General features: G+C 36.5%; 1 protein-coding gene across 1 annotated transcript; it reads right to left on the reverse strand.

Moving 5' to 3' along the window:
- Window positions 1-2,569: 2,569 nt before the first annotated feature.
- Window positions 2,570-14,238, reverse strand: LOC119780489 (probable polypeptide N-acetylgalactosaminyltransferase 8). The gene is made up of 11 exons (XM_038280550.1): window positions 13,969-14,238; window positions 12,340-12,673; window positions 12,022-12,188; window positions 11,327-11,513; window positions 10,226-10,423; window positions 8,687-8,801; window positions 5,384-5,569; window positions 4,814-4,951; window positions 4,607-4,699; window positions 3,006-3,176; window positions 2,570-2,889 (listed from the first exon to the last, which is right to left on the reverse strand). Exons 1-11 carry the CDS (start codon window positions 14,144-14,146, stop codon window positions 2,770-2,772), a joined length of 1,887 nt encoding a protein of 628 aa, XP_038136478.1. The 5' UTR covers window positions 14,147-14,238; the 3' UTR covers window positions 2,570-2,769.
- Window positions 14,239-20,083: the final 5,845 nt, after the last annotated feature.

Below are 20,083 nucleotides of genomic sequence, written 5' to 3' on the forward strand. Positions count from 1 at the left end.
TGATTCTTAGCCACAGCCAACTAAAAAAGAAAATGTGAGGGTTTCCTTTTTACAGATATTAAGTTGATATTACTGTTTTCATTTTTTTTGTTTTTATTTTTACAATTTTGATATAATAGCTGATCTAAGTGGGTTGCTCTGTGGGGAAAGGCACATTTTACATTTATATTACTGTATGTTTTAAAGTCTCTATAAGGCCAGTTAATGATGAATCACATACTAAATTAGTTGACGATTATTGAAATAATCAATTAATATGATTCATTTTTTTCAGCCCCAGATGAAATACATGAAATTGGCTTCACAGAGTAACTACAGCCCAGATGTTCAACTTTTATAGTGAAGTTAATATTTTAATGAATGTATTACTTTGCTTGATACAGAGAGAGAATAGTAGGTACAGATATTAGAGTGGGGTTTAACTCTGCACAATTCTGTATCTGCAAAAGAAAATACTGTATTTACCTTCTCTCTTAGTCATTCAAATGAAACCGTTTTCAAAGTGGAAAACAGTCCTAATTCCACATTCATCAGAGCCGGTGATACTTCAAACATTGATAAACAGCATCTAATGAGTGTAGAGCTTATAACATTTTTATTAATGGAGCAAAATGTTGCTTTTCTCTTTAAACAATGAATTCCTCTTATCAGTACGGATGCTCACATCGAGCATAAAAAAGGGCATGCATATTGCATAGCACCAATGACACCAGACCAATAGTGTCCCTACCAAAGTTCAAATCAGACCTACGCCCTTGATATATATATATATATATATATATATATATATATATATATATATATAAATATATATATATATATATATATATATATATGTATATATATATGTATATATATATGTATATATATATGTGTATATATATATATGTATATGTATATATATATATATATGTATAAAAACTCTATTTGCTATGGCTGCTGTGGTTCAGCATCATAACTAGTGTTCAAAAAGGGAAGCAGCACAATTCTAGAATATTTTTATAAATATAATATATATTATGTAATATAATGTAGAAACTTTAATATTTCTGCTTTATTGCAATAAAATTAATTCTGTCTGAACAGTAACCGGTCTTTTAGAAATAAGAATGTTTTTCCATCTTTATATTCTTATTTTGAAACTGAATCCGGTACTTATGGACATAAAAATACGTTTCCATTTCCCAACCTACACTGCATCCTCAGTCCTGTCCTTGTTTTGACACCAGATAGACAGAGAAACAAGAAATATCCAGGCTTCAGTGCTTGTTTTTATTAAAAAAAAATACAGTACAATAAAATAGGGAATGTCTATTATTTTCTGGATACAAACATCTCTTAGATATATTAACTGAGTTGGAATTATTTCTCAAGATTATTTTTAAGTTAAAAGACAATCTAAAACCAACTCATGTTAAGGCTTATATTTAAATGCATTTAAAACACTTTCTCTACATTCCCTCCTCATAAAATAAAACATATAAGGACTGATAACTTAAACCTTTTCACAAGGACTGATTATGACCTAAACCTTTTCACTTTTCTCTCTCTAAAGGGTATTTGGGGTATGTGATTCCAGCTTTGCTTTTAACATAATGTAAGGAGCAGCAAAACTAAATTTGATCTGATTTCTGATAAAAAATCAGAGAAAAAGTCCAAAGTTCAGTTCCACGGACCCCAGAAAGCTGAAACATATTGCATCTCCTTAAAAAAAAAAAAAAATTAACTATTAAGTTTAAAATATATTCTACATGCCAGACCAGCTAAAACCCAGCAAACAACTCCAAAACATTCATATAGAAGCTTTTCTATCAAATCAGAGGTAAAAAAAGAAAAAGAAAAACAAAGTAAAAACTGGGTGGCCCTTCTACCTTACATCATAAAGCCATTAAAGATAATTGATCTAAAACTAAATTCTACAGATTACAACTGAACATCTTTGATCAGTTTTATTGTAAATCAAAATCAATTTATTCTATATTCACACCCGACCTTAAACCAAAAAAATATATATATATCTTTTGCAAGCATGAGCACCTCTGATATGTAGGGAAGAGGATTAGGGCCACTGAAAAAAAAAAAAAGTTAACAGATTTTTAAATTTTATTTCAGTATACTATGAGGAAATAAGTCAGAATTCAGACTCAATCTCAGAATTCGGACTCAATCTCAGAATTCTGACTTTTTTCTCAGAATTTTGAATTTAATCTCAGAGTTCTGACTGAATTCTGACAGCTAACAAACATGTTAGCATCAAGCAATGGCCATGTCTGTTTTAAAGACTAAACTATCTCTCTTGTTTTAATCAACTTCTAGTCTTCCATTAATGAAATAGCATCACCGGGGACCCCTCGGGCACGTAAAAAGTTACCTAATTCCGTCATTTTCCACCAATGTGTTACTGTTCCACCCAAACAACTCACATCTTTGTGAGTGCTAACCCTCTCTTCGTTCATGGTGCCCATCTACATTAGGATGCGGAATTGTGAGATTAAAGTCAGAATTGTGAGAATAAAGTCAAAATTCTGAGATTAAAGTCAGAATTCTGACTTTTTTTCTTATTTTATACTGAAATGAAAATTAAAAATCAGTTAACTTTTTTTTTTTTTTTTTCCAGTGGCCCTAATCCTCTTCCATAGATATGAACAAAGTGAACTGTGAAAAATGAACGCCTCATCCAAGTTCACCAGCTAAATAAATTTATACAAACAATACTCTCTTTTAAGTTTTATACATTAGCCTAGCCCCACATGATACAATATTTACACTTCAAGAGTCTTTGATTAGATTTTGGATTTTCCAGCGCTGACCAGTGCATTCTTGTATCACAAGAACCTTGTTTACAATTTCAAGGCATCTTTTTGTCTCCCGGTTCTTTAGCTCTTTTCCCTGGAACACAGAATTAGGTTCCAAAATTAACAAAATGTCAAGACATATCATTTTATTTCTTGCTCTAAATGTCATACATGTTGTGTACGTTTGAAGTGTAGCTCTTCTGGTCGTACCTGAGTGAAATCCCAGTATATCCCCATCCCTTTTTGCATTGCTTCCTTACAGTTGAACAAACCCGGCACAGTTTTCTTCTCCCCTCTATCAGTAAGACACCGGTTGTCGTTGTACTTGTGGGACTTGATTCCGCCAATGTAGAACTCACCAGTTGCACGGTAATATGTCATCTGTAATATCAGAGAGAAACACAAGAAAAGTGATGGAACAGATAAATAAATCAGTGATGAGAGGGATTACAGATTTTTGCTGCGTTTATCCCCTCCATACCTCTGTATTTCAAGTTTTCAGACTAATTTGAACATTATACTGAATAAACCTGAGTAAAAACAAAATGTAGTTCTTATATTAAAAGGCAAAAGCTAATTGCTCCCATTTTTTAATCATTAAAGAATCATAATTAAGGTAGTTTTTGGGCTGATTGTTGTCTTGCAGGAAGGAGGTCTGGGTATAAATCCTGAATTCTCTATGTTTCCTCAAAGAACTTCCCCCAGTTCCACCAGGTATGGACAATGGAGGGAAAAATAATACTATTATAATTTAAAAAGAGTTGCTTTCAGCTCACCACCAGGCTGTAGTCAAGAAATTATGAAAATAGAGCCTGTTATTCAATGTGAAGGATAAAATATCCTAGCTGATGAGGTAATTATGCCTCTCTGTCAATAAATTACAAAAATATGAGAAACAATGCATGTTTCTCCACACTTGGAGAAAACATGAAGGTTCTTCCTATTAGAGACCGGCTAAAAGTGAGACTGGTGAGATAAACGTGGATCTTCTAAGGGGAGTGTGCCCAATTATATACTGTAAAAAAAAAATAAAAATTAAGTAAAATAAAATAGGCCTGTATTGTTTTTGCTTTGTAATGATCCAATTAAAAAGCTATGAGCCATCGGAGCTCATCAAAGCAAGCTCAGGTGTCTTGATGAAAACATAGTAAAACTAATTAAGTCAGTCTGAATATAATTTTTGTTCTGCATTTTGTTCCCAATTCATCAAGTTTACATGTGATTATAAGGGAGTTACTCAGAGGAGCTCCAGTTTTATAAATACAGGTGTATAATATTTTATTTCTCATTTTTATTTTTTCAATTCCTTACTAACTTCCAGGCAACATGCATACATTATCAGATGGCTGCACCTGAAGGCAGCGGCTTTTTATAGTTCCAGACAAATTCACAAAATACGCTGATTAGAACGCTAAAAGCTAGATGTTTCGAAGTTCCATATCAATGCATTTTTGGCACCATGTTTTCCTACCACACTGTTTACATTTGGTCAATGCTCCACTTCATGGAATGGAAATTTCTTTTATTGTCTGAAAAACTGTACTAAACAAAATTCCATTTTGTATAAACTAGGCGTATACAAAATAACAATAAAAGTTGTTTAAGTCTAAGATGGAAAGCATACATTTCTAAAAATTAAATTCTCAATTTAAAAGATTAATTAGTTTATTAATAGATTAATAGTCTGCATTTCAGTGATTCTATGTTCCACTTTTGGACAATCATCAATACATGGTAAGACAAAATGCCCAAATGGATACACAAGTCAAAAAGTTTGGGAAACACTGCTGTAATTGTCTGGATTTACTTACTTGAGGTCCGTAGTAATGGCAGTCGTAGGAAATGGGTGTGTCCCCTGGCACTGGACCTTGATCTATGCACAACTCTGAATCCAGATTCTTCATCTGTCATCAGAGTTAAGAAACAGGGATAATGAGGTAGAGATACAATAAAAAGGCACAGATTAACTCTAAAGGAGGTCCACCAAACCAAATAAACTAAGGAGAAAAAAGACTTACTGCTCCATAACCAAGCAAGTTGTCCCAGGGATCCAACTTGGGATAAATATTGTCCAGGTACCATTTAAAAGGTTTGCAGTTCAACCTTTCTCTCAGTTTCTTCCTCTCAGAGATGTCTCCTATGTCAATGCCATGATTCTGCACAGAAATAGAATTGGTCCAAGTTTTCACTCAGTAAAGTTGGATCTGTTTAAAAAAAAAATGCAAAATAACCCCCAATAAACCTACAATATGTATAATATACCTGAATGAATCATAACATCATTAAAGATTTTACATACTGCTGAAATTCCTGTGAAAGGTCTAACTTTTATTCCATTACTCACAAATAGACATATATCAAGTAGGGTTCATTTCAATAGTAATGGCTTAAGGGTTATACAAACCCAACACATAACTGTCATGACAGCTGTCTTCCTATATTTGTGTTGGTTATAAAAATAATTGTCCTGGATTAAAAAAAGAGTTTTTGTTGTTGTTTTTAATTGACCGTTTAACAGTTCACAGATCAATTGGAGACTATAACACATGAATGACATTATTTCATGGGCTGTAATTGTGTTCTAGTACCTCGAAAGGAATATTCCACGCCAAATTTATGTTGTGTTTGTATTCATCCATCCAGACTTCTGCGACCCTCAGGGCGTTTCTCTTCATGGCAGGGCTCAGGTCTCTCAAGTACGGCTTGTGGAAGCGCTCGATATGGGCTATCTTGGAGCAAGGAACAACTTCAATACTACCTCCACATGTCCACACCTATATCACCCATAAAAACACATCATCATTTCGAAGAAGAGGTTTTTATGTCAACCAAACAAAATAAATGACAGATTTCTCCTTTTGCTACCGATAAGGACCTTTATATGGAATATATATTTTATGATGCTGGATTAATTGTGGTAAAGATATTAGAAATAATTTTGTTTATTTGACGAGCTTTAAAAAAGGCCATTTGTCTGCCTTATCAGTTCAGAATATGCAAAATCTTCCTGAAGGTCTGTCGGTTTTACACAGGGAAGTACAACAATTTAAACCCTGCATCAGCTGGACCTTCGGGAACTTGGATAGAACTTTAAAAATAAATGGTAAATGGCCTGTACTTATATAGCACTTTCTCAAGTCTTGACCAAAGCACATTCAGTCATTCACCCATTCACACACAGACTGATGGTGGTAAGCTACACTCTAGCCACAGCTGCCCTGGGGCTCACTGACAGATGTAAGGCTGCTGTACATTGGCTCCACCGTGCCCTCTGACCACCATCAGTAGACAATGCAGGTGAAGTGTCTTACCCAAGGACACAATCACACTGAGAACTGGAGCCGAAGCTTGAACCATCAATCCTTCAGTTTCAGGGCAAACTCCTATACCCGACGTCACTGTCGCCCATAAATTTAAACACCTGGTTCAAATGCTTGCTTTATATAGTCTCTTCAAATGCTTTCAAGCACAGCAGAATCCTGTTTATTTTCTAGTCTTTTTAATCCAGATGTATGGAAGCAGAGAAACACCGAAAACATGCAAACAGTGGGTCTAAAGACCAGGGTGGAGAACCACTACTTTACTCTTAATTAATCTATCCAGAAAGAGATTTTATACTTAAAATCTTTTAACTAATGTAATCAGTTTGGCACATGGTGTACAATTGTATTTTGTTTATTTCTTTGTTAATGTTAATGTAACGATCTTGGTTCTGTTGTTTTTCTCTAAGTTTTCAGTATCAAGTTTAGCCAAGTTTTTCCTTGTTTTCTAGCTTCATTGGTGTGTCTGGAGTCATTTAAGTTGTTTAGGTTTTTCTGTCTGTCCTCTGTTGCCCCCTTGTCTTCTTTTCCATTGGCTTCCTCATCAGCTCCTGTCACACCTGTTCCTTATCAGCTCATTAGTCCTACCTTTGTTCAGTTAGACATAAATACACTCCCTCTGCAGTCCCCCTTTGCTGGTTCCCCATCTTACTTTTTCTCACCCTGGCTCCTTGATGGTTTTTCCCCTGATGTCTCCATGGTTCTGGTTTGTGTTTGATTTTTATGTTGGAATTTTGGATACCTGGTTTTGTTTAACATTTTTAACTTGGATTTTTGGATTCCTTTTTTGCTGCCTGTTCTTTCATTAAATCTTTTAAGAACTCACCCCGCCTGTCAGCCTCTGTATTTGGGTCCTTAACGAAAACCTTAAACCAAATCGTGACAGTTAAGGTACTTTCGTCATATTCTTAAATCCAAAACAGCCTTAGCATTAACTATTAAATAATGTGAATTATGCCTTTCTGTTGGTTTTCAAAGCCAATAATTGAAAGAGACAAAAGTTCTACAACAAAAATAGCCCTTTTAAGGGACATCCACTAAAATTGGAAGCACTGTCATGTATAGAAGAGCTCTTGTCTGGAAATAGCTGGAGGTGACCACAAAATGATTCATTTCCATACAAAAACAGATTTTTATCAGTGTTATGTTGAATGGTTGAGTGGCTGCAGGAGGAGGAAGGAACGACCAACTATGCAAGAAAACTTGTATTACAGTTTCAATTGTATTCAAGTATCTGGTGTAAAATCTTTATTTTCGGGAATAATATTGGTCTCTTAAATATTAGGTAAAGGAACAGCTTAAAACTGAGAGAAGATAAATGTCTATACCACTGCACTGCTTTTACAGATAGCCAGTGTTAGTGAGTAACCAGTTACATTTAGCTGAGTAACACTTTGGGAAGAATTACATTTAGTAGTTTTACTGCACTTTATCACGTATTTGCACTTGGTTTTTGAGTTTTTATTACTTGCCCAAGATGGCTCTGAAATTAATCAATAGAGTGTTGGTTTGTTAGGTAACTGGGTCACTGCTCTTAGACTACAATTCTCCTGCTCTTTCTTCTCATTGTTGAATAAATGAACATGAAGATTTGTTAAACTGCAAACTTGTCATCACTGCAGACCTGCACATTGTGCTTGTGTTGATGTCTCAGTTTTGTGCTTTCTCTGCTACCATCATTACCACACACTTGGAATATGTATTTGTTTATTTAAGTCAAGGAAATTAATAGAAAACTACCTAAAGGCTATTAACAATGAACGTAAAAAGGATAGACGCACTTTAAAGTTTCCTCAAGAAAGTTTCTTTCTAAATTTTTTTTTACCATCTGTCTTATCAGATATATCATCCTTACGACTTAATGAAGAACTTGCATGCCATAAAAGATCATGTAAGCAGTTACAGGAAAAAAGGGCTCTTCAAACATCATGACAACTTGTAGGGAGTTTACCTTTCCAGGTTACTGATAAAGCAAATTCTACCTTTCAATGCAAACAGTTTAAAATAAGCTGAGCAAAACCACATTTTTGTTGACTTAGCAATTTTTAACCGTGAAGATAGAATAATATTAGACAACAAAAGTTCAACTAGTGTTGATAGAGTAATTCTAACTCATAAATTCCTCCTTCACCGTTATCAATGACTACAATTGCAGATCAATATATTATTCAAGTGTTTGAATCTTAACTAAAGCAATTTTTTTAATCTTAAATAAAAGAATAACAGAGATGTTGAATGTGAATGTTTTTTGTTGTGAGGATATTCACTGTAAATTGTAATAGTATTTATAGTGGCGTGGCATGTTTAAATTGTTCCTATCTTCGATCAGTAGGTAGAATTGTTTGCATAGCTGTTTGTTTGGTTTTTTTCCTGTTTTGGTTTAGGGATGGGTCACAGCGGGATCCAAGCAAGTGGAACGGTTGAAACGCAGAAAGCAGGCCTCATGCATACAGTAGCTCATGGGGTGAGAAGAAAGATGGATTAGCCAAGTTATTCCACTAATTTGGGTACCAGTAGCACATTTCGTTCGAGGAGACAGAATACGGTGTCAAGTCATTTAGAATCACTCACACGTATTCCAAGCTCCACATTTTCTCCACCATAAACTATCATTCCTTCGTCAAGGACTCCAATTTCTCCAAGAAACTTCCTGTCGGCCACGAGGATCCCCATGACAGAAGGGCTCCTAAAGTGGAAGGAAAACAGATTAAATTATGGTTTCCATCCTGGAAAAAAAAAAAAGAGGAGAGTGTTGGCCAAGTGGTTAGAGCAGTGCGCTTCTGCTCTGAGAAAGTTGCAAGCAGCCGGTTCGATCCCCACAGCCTTCACTCTGGGTCCCTGAGCAAGACCCTAAACCCCACACTGCTCCCTGGGTGCCGCACAATGGCAGCCTACTGCTCCCCAAGGGGATGGGTTAAATGCAGAGGTAAATTTCTCCAATATGAGATCATCAAAGTTCAATTATTATTACGGCCTGCAATCCTCTGTATTTTAAGTATTTTTTAACAGGTTCCCTTTTAGGGTTAGGCCTTCTCTTATGGCCCTGTGTTTCACCCAGCAGACTTTCACTGGCATCAATAAGGGCTGCTGCAGAGTCAGTACAGTTCACTTTGCTCCTCTGGAGTTTTCAGAAGACTCAACCCAGTTATGCTACATCAGTTCCCAAATATTTACATGGACCTTTCTTTCAGGATTCCCTGCAGGCAGAGAGAATCCAGCATCATGTTTCACTGTGGAGATGACATCTCTATGCTCTACTTTTGTGTCATCTTATATAAGGACCTGCTCCTTCCTTCTTAAGACTGTCTTTAATGTGCTTCAGTCTTATCCTCTTTCTTTTTTGGGGGGGTCTGAATCCTTGCACATAATCCCTGAGCAGAGCATCAGTGATGGTTTTCTTTGAGACTACACCTCCTGACTTCGTTAAGTGATACATTGACTTTTAAAGTGCTCATCTTCTCCTGCTTTGTGAGCATGAACATCTCTTTGCAATCAGAAATGTCTTAATAAGAAAGAAATGTAAAAAAAAAAAAAAAGTATACATATATATCTATATGCTTGTGTTGTATATTATTGTACCTTTATTACTTTTCTTGCATTAAGCTCTCTCAAACTCCTGGTGAATTTGTACAAGTTTTAAAGTACAAATTCAAAGTACATCAGTAGATAATTCTAGTTCATGCTTTTGTTTAACAAATATACCGATACCAGTATTGGGTGGGCCCCCAATACCGCACTAAAATGGTGGTATCGGTATCAGTGAGTACCAACAAATAGGGCACCGATACCATTTAGAGAGCCCAAAGTTTATTCAACTACTGTCTCCCATTCCAGATGGGCAATAAAAAGCTCTACTGGATTCACTTTATTAGTCCTTTTCCTGCTTCACAAAGGTAGGCAGCAGTTTGACAAAGCCATGATGGCAATAATTTTCCATCCAAGTAGTTTGCAGTTCTTCATATATACACAAACACATCCATTTCAAAGAGATTGTATCGCTATAGTATCTGGTTAGTCTCTAATTGTTTTATTCAGAATTGAACCACATAATGTGCAACAATATGAATCATCCTAATTGCTCAGAAAAAAAAAACTGGATTATCTACTTACTTTCCAGGCAGGGAGTTGTCGTTTAATTTGTAATAGTCGGGTGAAAACGACTCATACATGCACCACAGGGCCCAGTCAAAAGCATGAGCTGCAGGCAAGTACTGGATGACTTTGAGGTCATTAAAGTTAACTCTGTCGAACACGGGGGAAACAATCACTGTCCGGTTTGCTTTGATCTGGGTCAGCAGGGGTTCAGCCCTTAGAGAGAGAGAGAAGGGGGTTATTCAAAATTTTCAAGGACAAAAAAACCTTTTTAATTAAAAATGTCGAAAAACACTAAAACAAAATGTGCAAGTATATGTTTTTCCATTCCTGCTGATTTAGCAGATGATCTTTGCCATGCTGCGGTGTACAGTACAAAGGTAAAGCATTAAAAGAAAAGCATTTAATATCTCTTGCTTTTTGTGATCATATCATCATAAAAGAGTAGCTTACATGCTGAACGTCATGTGAGCTGACTTTCTCCAATCTTGGCTACCCTGACACAGAGCTTTGTTACCATAGGTTGCAATAGATTACCATATATTTTTCACTGGAAGATTTTCTTTGAAGATCAGAGTTTTATTACACATATCCCCTAACATTTTGGTATTGCTTGTACTTTTCACTTTCTATTCTAATGTGCGTGTGCTCCCAGCATTATAAAAAGTCTGTAAAGCTTTAACTCTGGGTATATTTCACTGATCGTGTGCCAGAACACTACTTAGCCTTCAAATAAATGCATAAAGATAAGACCAATCTTTTCCTTCTTGTTGAAACAGCAACCTAAAAATTTCCATAGCCGTGTTTAACACTAATGAAGTAAATGAAAAGGGGCTCATTGAGACATGATATGTAAAACTGAAAAAACTCTTCCTGGATATCAATATTAATAATTTTTTTTTTTAATCCTGCAAATGCCAGAGCATTGAATCCACAGATAAACTTCTCCAGAACAACAATGTGACTACTCCAAACCTTCCCTGATGAAGGATGCTGCAAGGTACAGATCATACTGTCGGGTCTTTCTAACATCTTATGGGTTAAATTACAGTTTTAATACCATATTAAGTAAAAACACCTATACACAGCGGTTTATATAATATGGGCTCACATTCCTACCACATCTCATGGACTTCAATGTGTGCGTCCAGGATAGCAACTACATCGGCGGTTGCAGCCCTCCAGCCCGAGGCTCTGGCGAACGCCAGGCCTTTCTGCTCTGTGTGTCTCACTCTAATAAATCGGAGACTCGGGTTCTCATCCTCCAGAGATTTCACATACACATCCAGGTCGCTTTTCAGGTTTTCTGGAATAAAAGTAAATGTTAATAGTGACAGGCGAAGCGTTGAAAGGATGAGCTGGAATTCAAACCCTTTTCAAAAGAAGTGGTGCAGCCGGTATGACCACAGGAGCGGCTTTGTATTGTGAATAAACAAAAAATGAAAACAACTTTCTATTAACAAAATCCTTTGGCTCATACAAGGAAATGCATGCTAAATGCATGGTTATAGTTCCTGGTGCGGTAACAGTTGTTGGCTTCTCCCCCTTACTACTTTGCTTTAATGCAACAGGCTTGTGGGTGTGTCATTCTCTGTTCGTCTCTCAAATGTGCATCAACTGAAAGGTTAAATTTGACAAAACCAACGAGAAGATCCTTTTATTTTCAAAGCAATGTAACTATAGTGGTTGAACAGGAACTATATTTTTTTTCCTGGGCTAGAAAATATTCAAAGGAAAGGCTTTTGTTTGTGGAGTCACAGTAAATCCTCAGGTCTGACTCTCCTTCTGCTCGGGACAATCAGGAAGAAACCTACCATTAGAGCTGTTGTCATCCACCATTATTATCTCCTTCAGCAGGTCTTTAGGGGTGCGGTCAATAATGCTGCGTAGAGCTCTTTTGAGGACAGATAAGGCTTCATTCAGGTAGATCAGGACCACTCCTAGGGTTGGTAGGTCCTTTGGGTAGGTCTTTTTTAAACACCTATTCAGAAGAATAACCATTACTAATAAGGTCTTTGATAATCATGAGAACAGTAGCCTGAGCAAACCAGGTGGATGTAACAGGTGGAAACGGTTTAATCACAATGAAGTGGGAAGTCCCCTCCAGGATTTCAGCTTAATAGCAGTTTTACCCTTTTACTCTAGTATCCGGAAGAGGTCTGTCCAGAGGAAGACGATCACTGAGGAAAACGTTGTATCCATACTTCTCGAATAAAGCCTGGGCTTCTTTTTGCTCATCCTCTGACAGATTCTCCCCCCAGTCCTTGAACAGGGGAGAATTTGGGAACACTTTGCTGGACTTTTTCTTTGGGATTGGCACCTCTTCATGGTGCTGCTCTTTCTGCTTTGCCCCCACTTGGATCGCTTGCTTCAGGACTTCTGAAACTTTTCTCTGTGTGTCTCTCTCCTCTTCAAGGATCCTCTGCATGGCATCTTGCCTTTGCTCAAATGCACGCAGGATCTTGGCTACAAAAAAAAACAAACAAAACATGAGCAATCCAAAACATCAGATAGCTGCTATCCACAGATACACAGATCAAAAAAGGACAAAAAAAAAAAAAATGTTAGGGGTGTGGCGGCCTAGTGTTAGGGCATAGAGCTTGGAATCCTGAGGCGCCATACAATCCCCAAGGGGATTGGTTAAATGCAAAGAGTTAATTTTGTTGCTCTGTACTTGTGACAGTGTAATGACAATAAAAGCTGGAAAAAAAGATCTATATGAATGTTTTTAATAGAAGTTCTTAGGCAACTCTGGAAATGAAGCAAATAACTTGTGTTTATTTCTAAAGACAAGTTTAAAGTGCTGCATATGGATAAACAATTGACTTAAGGTGACTAATAAACTAAAATAAGTATTTTAAAGTCTGAGATCCAGATAGATGGCTTCCAGACTTAGAACTGGACTGAGTTATTTTTTTTTTAACAGTGTCCTGTCTGGCAATGTAGCAATAAGAATAATTGTCTTGATGCTAATAAGAGCCCAACAGGTTTTACTTTCGCAAGTGGAACAGTACGGCTATTGTAGTGTTCCAATTGTTTCATGCATATAAATTGCTTTATTATAATTATGCAGGGAGTTGTACAGATTATACACTGCAATGTAAAGAGAAGAGGAAAAATAGAAAAAAAAGAGAAAAGATGAAAGAAAGAGGAGATAAAAGGGAGATAATAAAAGATTTTTAGTCTGCTTCATCACCTGCAAAGAGATGTAAAAAGAACAGCACAATAGTACGAGACATACAATAAAGTAATCACGGATGTGTTTATGATACGGAAGAGGATTAGGGCCACTGAAAAAAAAGTGAACTTATTTTTATATATTTTTTTTATATTTTATTTCAGTTTAATGGGAAAAAAATCAGAATTCTGACTTTAATCTCAGAATTCTGACTTTTTTTTCTCTCAGAACTCTGACTTTAGTCTCAGAATTTTGGATTTTAATGTTACGGAAGAGGATTAGGGACACTGAAAAAAAAATTAACATGTTTTTTTTAATATTATTTTCATTTAATATGGGGGAAAAAGTCAGAATTCTGACGTTTTTCCCATATTAAACTAAAATAATATTTAAAAATCAGTTAACAATCCTCTTCCGTATTTATTCAGAATTAAGTCACCTGATGAAAATCAGCATCTTTTCTATAGGACGTATGATTATTTAAAAAGAAATCAATGCACATTGGTAACTATTTGAAATTGAAACTGAATAGGCCTGCTTCGCTATGAGTAATTTTAATAAAACAATCTTAAAGTCAACTCACAGAGGTTGTTCAAGCCCTGGTTCAGGTCAGCGAAGCTCCTGATTGTCCGATCTGAGCTCAGCTCCCTCTCCGTCCTGTCTCTAACCTCATAATTATTCTTTAAAAACATTCCCAGGTACAATAACAACCCAGCACATCCCAAAGTTAAGATCGGTCGCTTAAAGGAAACAGCTCTCATGATTGACACCCGCAGTGTGAACGAACCGTCGAGGAGTGATGAGAATCAGCTCCCGGTGTTTTACTTTAAACCTCATCAGCCTTGCTGCGCCAACAGGTCTGACAGGTTCACTGCTGTTCCTTTAGATTGGCAGCGATGCCATTAGGCGTGTCTGATCGATGGAGGATGAACGGAGCATGGGCCTGACTTAACCTTTGGCAGCGCAATAACGCTGATAAGGGCGAGTTAGTAAACATTGTTGCATCCCAAACACGAACATTCATTGTTGTAATCGTCAGAAACGGTCGTGATGACGAAAGCAGCAGCAGGGTGCGGATTTGTTAAACTCTTGAGGAGTTTTAACAGTAAACGTTACAGCGTCACTTTGCAACTGCAACATCACGCGATTTATTGTGAGTTTATAAATTCAAGGCACATGACGGCAGGCCTACATAATAAATAAATAAATAAATAAATAAATAAATAAATAAATAAATAAATAAATAAATAAATAATATTAATTAGATACTATAGTTTTTATGGGTTAACGACACAACAATAGGCCTGTAAGCAACATTATCTGGGCCCCATATGATGTACAACACTGGATTGTGCATAATTCCAAGTGGTAGTGTAAAAAATAATTTTTTGAATGAGCTTTTTTTAAATATCTTTATTTCGGTTTGAAACATATTATGTGAGTGTAATTTTTTTTTTACCAACCGTCTAATGAACTATACACAGTTATTAACATAGTAATTAAAAGTACCACTTTCTGCTGTTCTATTGCTGTCGTGTTTAAACGGCTCACCATCATGTTGAAATCTGGCATGTATTGTGGTATAAATTAGATCTGGTTAGTCCATATAAAAGCAGGTGGGTTTAGAAGGAATATTTTGCACTATTACATATGAGATGCCATAAATCAGAATTAACTTGCATATACACATATTAATTCAAACTCTTCTATATAATATACTGAAAAATGTGCATAATCACTAGTGAAAAGCTCTCACATAAACTAGTGAAAACATTTACCTCTTATATTGCCGACTAAAAACCTTGCACAAACACTAGTAAAAAGCTCTCACATAAACTAGTGAAAACATTTACCTCTTATATAACCTAATCAAAAGCTCTCTTACAAAGTAGCGAGAACTGTTCATATAAACTGGTGAAAAGCTTTACCTTTCATTTACACTACTAAAAAGCTTTCACACTTACTACTAGAAAGCTTTCATATACACTACTAAAAAGCTCTATGAAAGCTTTCTAGTAGTATGTATGAAAGCTTTTTAGTAAAAACGTGAAAAATGTAAATTTTGTTTACTGAAAAAAAAATAAGAAATCCCTTACCATGGAAAAATAAGCAACTGAAATAATTAGTCACCAAATAATAATCTACTAAATGATAAAAAAAAAAAAAAAAAAAAAAACTATTGTGTGGAATATTGGGTCAATGTACATTTATAGCTCAGGAATATTACATATTTTTGACTTTAAGGTGAAAATTCAACCCGGAGAGACTCACACAGAGAAAAGCTGCAATAAGAAAAAAAATTATTGACATGAATGAAATGTTCAGCTTGGGCACCAGGAGAAGACCCTGATGTTGTAAATTAACATTCGCTTAGATGAAAAACTTAAGAAAAGGATTAGAGTAGTCTTCCCCCCTGGGCCCGGACACTGGTGGTGGAATAAGCCAGAGGGTGAACACATTATTTGACACTGAGGCAAGGAATAAAACAAATGAACAAGAAAATATGTAACTTAGCAGCAGTGTGAAAAAAAACATCTGTGGCAGAATAATGCAGCTCCATTAAAATTAGTTATCTGAGTAGTTCAAATTACTTGTGGATTATTATTAATCTGTTGAGTTAAAAAAGATTGCTATCTGCTGGCTACAACTTCACACCATGATGATGCCAACGGGTACTGCTGTACATCATTAACAAAAAATATTTTTTTATATTATATATCTCTAGATATATATCTCTAACCTTCTGCTCTCTCTGCTTTTCCTCAGAGTAGCTTTGCCTCGTCTGTTCCTGTTTGGCTGTGACGTCATCCTGGAAAGAAACATCAGCTGTGCTGCTTCCATCAACACCCTTGTTTATAGATGTTGGAGATCGGCCTGTTTTCCAGTGTGGTCCTGTTTCTCTGACCGTGACTGAGTGGATGTGCTCTCTTCGTCCTCTGGCATGGGAGCTGCCTTGGAGCTCGTCTGCCTGGCTGTGTGTTTCCTGGACGGGGCCGCCTTTTACAGCTGCTTTTTGTATCTCTGCTTCTGTCTCCTTGAACCCCAGTCGGCCTCGGCAGATGGCCGCTCACACTGAGCCTGGTTCTGCTGGAGGTTTCTTCCTGTGAAAAGGGAGTTTTTCCTCTCCACTGTCGCTACAAGCATGCTTAGTGTGGGGGATTGTATTTGAGTCAGTGAGTCAATGCAATCAACTGGTTTTCCTTAGATAGAAAACTTTGTATCAATTTGACTGTATGATCTGGTTGAACTGTAAAGTGCCTTGAGATGACATGTGTTGTGAATTTGGCGCTATATAAATAAACTGAATTGAATTGAATTGAAATATATTTTGTTTTGTTTCACTTTTTTTTTCAAAAAAAAAAAAGAAAAACAGCATTAGTCCAGCTTTTTTTATGAGCATATTATGTGTCTGTAACTAACACAGAGGTCAAACAACTAAGCTAGAATGCTTATAGGGCTGATAATTTACCTTTAAAACCGGACCATGCAATGGGAAAATACCATAGTCTTCAGGAGGTTAATATCACCTGAGAGCTAGTAAATGTTTTGCAAGATATTAAAATTACAATAATGGTAAATGGTCTGTACTTATAAAGCGCTTTTTCAAGTCAGGAGACTTGACCAAAGCGCTTTACACTACATTCAGTCATTCACCCATTCACGCACACACTCACACACTGATAATTCTCTTTGTCCCTCCTTCAACATTTGAACTGAGAAAGCTTCCTGGAGGGGAAGCGAAACGTCTTCAAATCTTGGAAACCAAGTCCAGTGGATTGTTTTTTAAACTTTTACGGAATGACTATGACCTGGATGACTGGGAATCTTCATCAACCTCCTCCCCTGGTATTTCTCTACCAGGTATTTCTTTAGTTTTTCATGTTCTTTTTTCCTGATGTTGCAGTAACTTGGTATTGGTATGTCGACCACAACAGCTTTCCTCTGGTTTTTGTCCACCAACACAATGTCTGGTGTGGTTTGCCATTACCATTCGGTCCGTCTGCATCTGGAAGTCCCACAGGATCTTGACTTGATCATTCTTTACCACCTTCGGAGGTGTTTCACACTTTGGCCTTTGGGTTCCCAGCAGTGTTAATTTCGTCAACCATGACGATGACGAAAATATTTCGTCAATGCCCCTTTTTCCCGTGACGATGACGAGACAAAAATTGTTTCCAGAAAATAAAAATATGACGAAAATAAAAAATGATTTTCGTCAACGAGAAAGACAGACAAAATTTACAATCCATTGACGAATATACATTAAGAAATGTTATTCTTTATGATTAATTTGTAAATTGTTATATAAATGTTTCTTAAACTTCATAGAAGATTACGTGTTGTTGTGCTGTTTGTCCCTACACGGCGCCTGTCCCTCAGTCCCTCCCGCCGCTCTGGTTAGGGTTACTTTTAGGGTTACTTAGGTAGTAACTCTGTAATAGAGCCCTGTTTTCAGATTTCGTCCATTTCCTTTGTGTTTTTCCAGTAGCCCGTTTGACATGAAGGTGCTCTGGTTCCCAAACACCTGAGGCAGACCTTGTTTGGCCAGGTGAAACAAGGTGTATATATATATATATATATATATATATATATATATATATATATATATATATATATATATATATATATATATATATATATATATATATATATATATATATATATATATATAATTTTTTTTTTTTGTACTTTTGTTGGTGGGGGGAGAGAGAGGACTTTTTGTTTTGTAGTAGGTAAGTGCTGTTTGTTGTTTTGGCAACTCCCTTTTAGACAACCCTGTTTATTATTTTAGTTTGTTATTTTTGAGCTGGATTCTGGGCTGAGGGCACCGCCATGGTTTGCTGCCTGAGAGGTTTTGGCTTGGAGGGATTTGCTGCCAGCGTTATCTTGGTGCTTAAAGTGCCTTGGCTCTTGGAGGAAAGCCTGAAGACTAGGCTAAGGTTAGTCAGGGTTTTGGTCAGTTAGTTAGTGGCAGCATAATGGAGTTTTGCCATTTGTTTGTACCATTCATGCACTTCCTTATGGTCGTTGGTTAAAAAATATATATATATAAAAAAAAAGTGACTAGTTTTGTTTTGGAAGTTGGTTTGTTTGATTATTTTGGTTTGACAATGGATAATGAAGGTTCTTTTTTGTCTCCCCCAACTTTGGAAATGTTTAAAAGCTTACAAAGCAGCAGATTCGTCACGTAGCTGAACACTTTAAAATTTATCTTAAAGCTGCAAAAGGATTAAAGTTACCTCAACTAAGGAGTTTCTTAAGAGACAAACTTGTAAAACTGAATGTCTTTACTGTTTCTCTTTCAGATGCTGCTGTGACAGATGTAACTTCCGATGGTTCAGATCCTTTAACTGGTGCCTCAAAGTTGGAGGATGAATTCTCAGGTCCAACAGTATCTCAAGCTTCTCAATTAAAGTTTCAATTTGAGAGAAGTGGGATGAAAATGCAATTTGAGTTGGAAAAATTACGGCTAGCACATGAGCTTGAAGTGAGAAAACTAGCTTCACAGGAAAAGAGGCTAGTGCGTGAGCAAGAAGAAAAGAGGTTAGTACATGAGTTGGAAGTGAAGAAATTATCTCTAGAAGCTGAGCGTTTGAAGTTGAGGTCTGAGGGCAGGTTAAGTAGTGGATCTTTTAAAATGTCTCAAAGTGGTGATGGGTTTTCTGGATATAACTGGGTTAGCATGTTGAAGCTGTTACTCAAGTTTAATAAACATCCAGATGTGTTTTTTCTCTATTTGAGGACATGGCGGAGGACAATGACTAGAGTGATCTAGATTGCTCCATTTTGCTGCAAAGTATGCTGGTGGGTAAGGCCCAAGAAGCTTATGTTTCATTAACTTCAGCTGAAAGGTTTACAAATCTGTTAAAGAAGCTGTTTTGAAGGCTTATGAATTGGTTCCTGAACATTATAGGCAACAGTTTAGGAACTGTGGAAAGGCTGAAAAACAGACAAATACAGATCTGGTCAGAGAACTAGAGAACTTTTATCACTGGTCATCAGCTGAAGGTGTGAATGATTTTGAATCCCTTTGTGATTTGATGGTGTTGGAACAGTTCAAGAAAGTTATTCCAGATCGGGTTCAGAAATACTTTAAATATGTTAAACAACAAAAAGTAAAAACAGCTGCTAAAGCTGCCATCTTAGCAGATGAGTATATCCTGGCCCATAAAGCTGTGAGGGATTATAATTTGAAAGGTGGCCATAGCTTTAAGGAATCCCATAATGACTGCTTCTCAAGTAAAACTAGATTGGATCCTACTGTGAAGTCTAATGCAGAATCAGTTTGTTACTATTGTTGCCAGAAGGGACACTGGAAAAATTAGTGTCCTCTGAATACCAAAACTAAATCGGGTATGCTCCTTTCATCACACATGGGTTTGTTTCTTTGAGTGGCAGTTCAAATGAAGTGGCTGTGAAGATTCTGCGTGACACTGGAGCATCTGAATCTTTCATATTGGAATCTGTTTTGCCATTTTCTACATTGTCTGATACTGGTTGTTGTGTCTTAATTAGAGGTATTGGGTTGGAAACTTTCTCTGTGCCTCTCCATAGGATCCACTTGCAGTCAGAACTGGTACAAGGTGAAATAACTATAGCTGTTCATCCTTCTTTGCCTGTGGAAGGTGTCTCTCTCATTTTAGGAAACAATCTGGGAGGTGGACATGTGTGGCGAGATGTTGCACCACCGTCAGTGG

Source organism: Cyprinodon tularosa, unplaced genomic scaffold (assembly GCF_016077235.1).
Source record: "Cyprinodon tularosa strain WSP-4 unplaced genomic scaffold, ASM1607723v1 ctg1609, whole genome shotgun sequence".
In the NCBI taxonomy this organism is placed as follows: Eukaryota; Metazoa; Chordata; class Actinopteri; order Cyprinodontiformes; family Cyprinodontidae; genus Cyprinodon; species Cyprinodon tularosa.

Excerpts from the sequence above, each read along its gene's own strand:
- LOC119780489 (XM_038280550.1), bottom strand. The coding sequence starts at position 14,146 with ATGAGAGCTGTTTCCTTTAAGCGACCGATCTTAACTTTGGGATGTGCT. Across the intron at positions 10,424-11,326 it reads ATTGAAGTCCATGAGATGTG|GGCTGAACCCCTGCTGACCC; the intron begins GTAGGAATGTGA and ends TCTCTCTCTAAG. Across the intron at positions 3,177-4,606 it reads GCCATTACTACGGACCTCAA|ATGACATATTACCGTGCAAC; the intron begins GTAAGTAAATCC and ends CTGATATTACAG.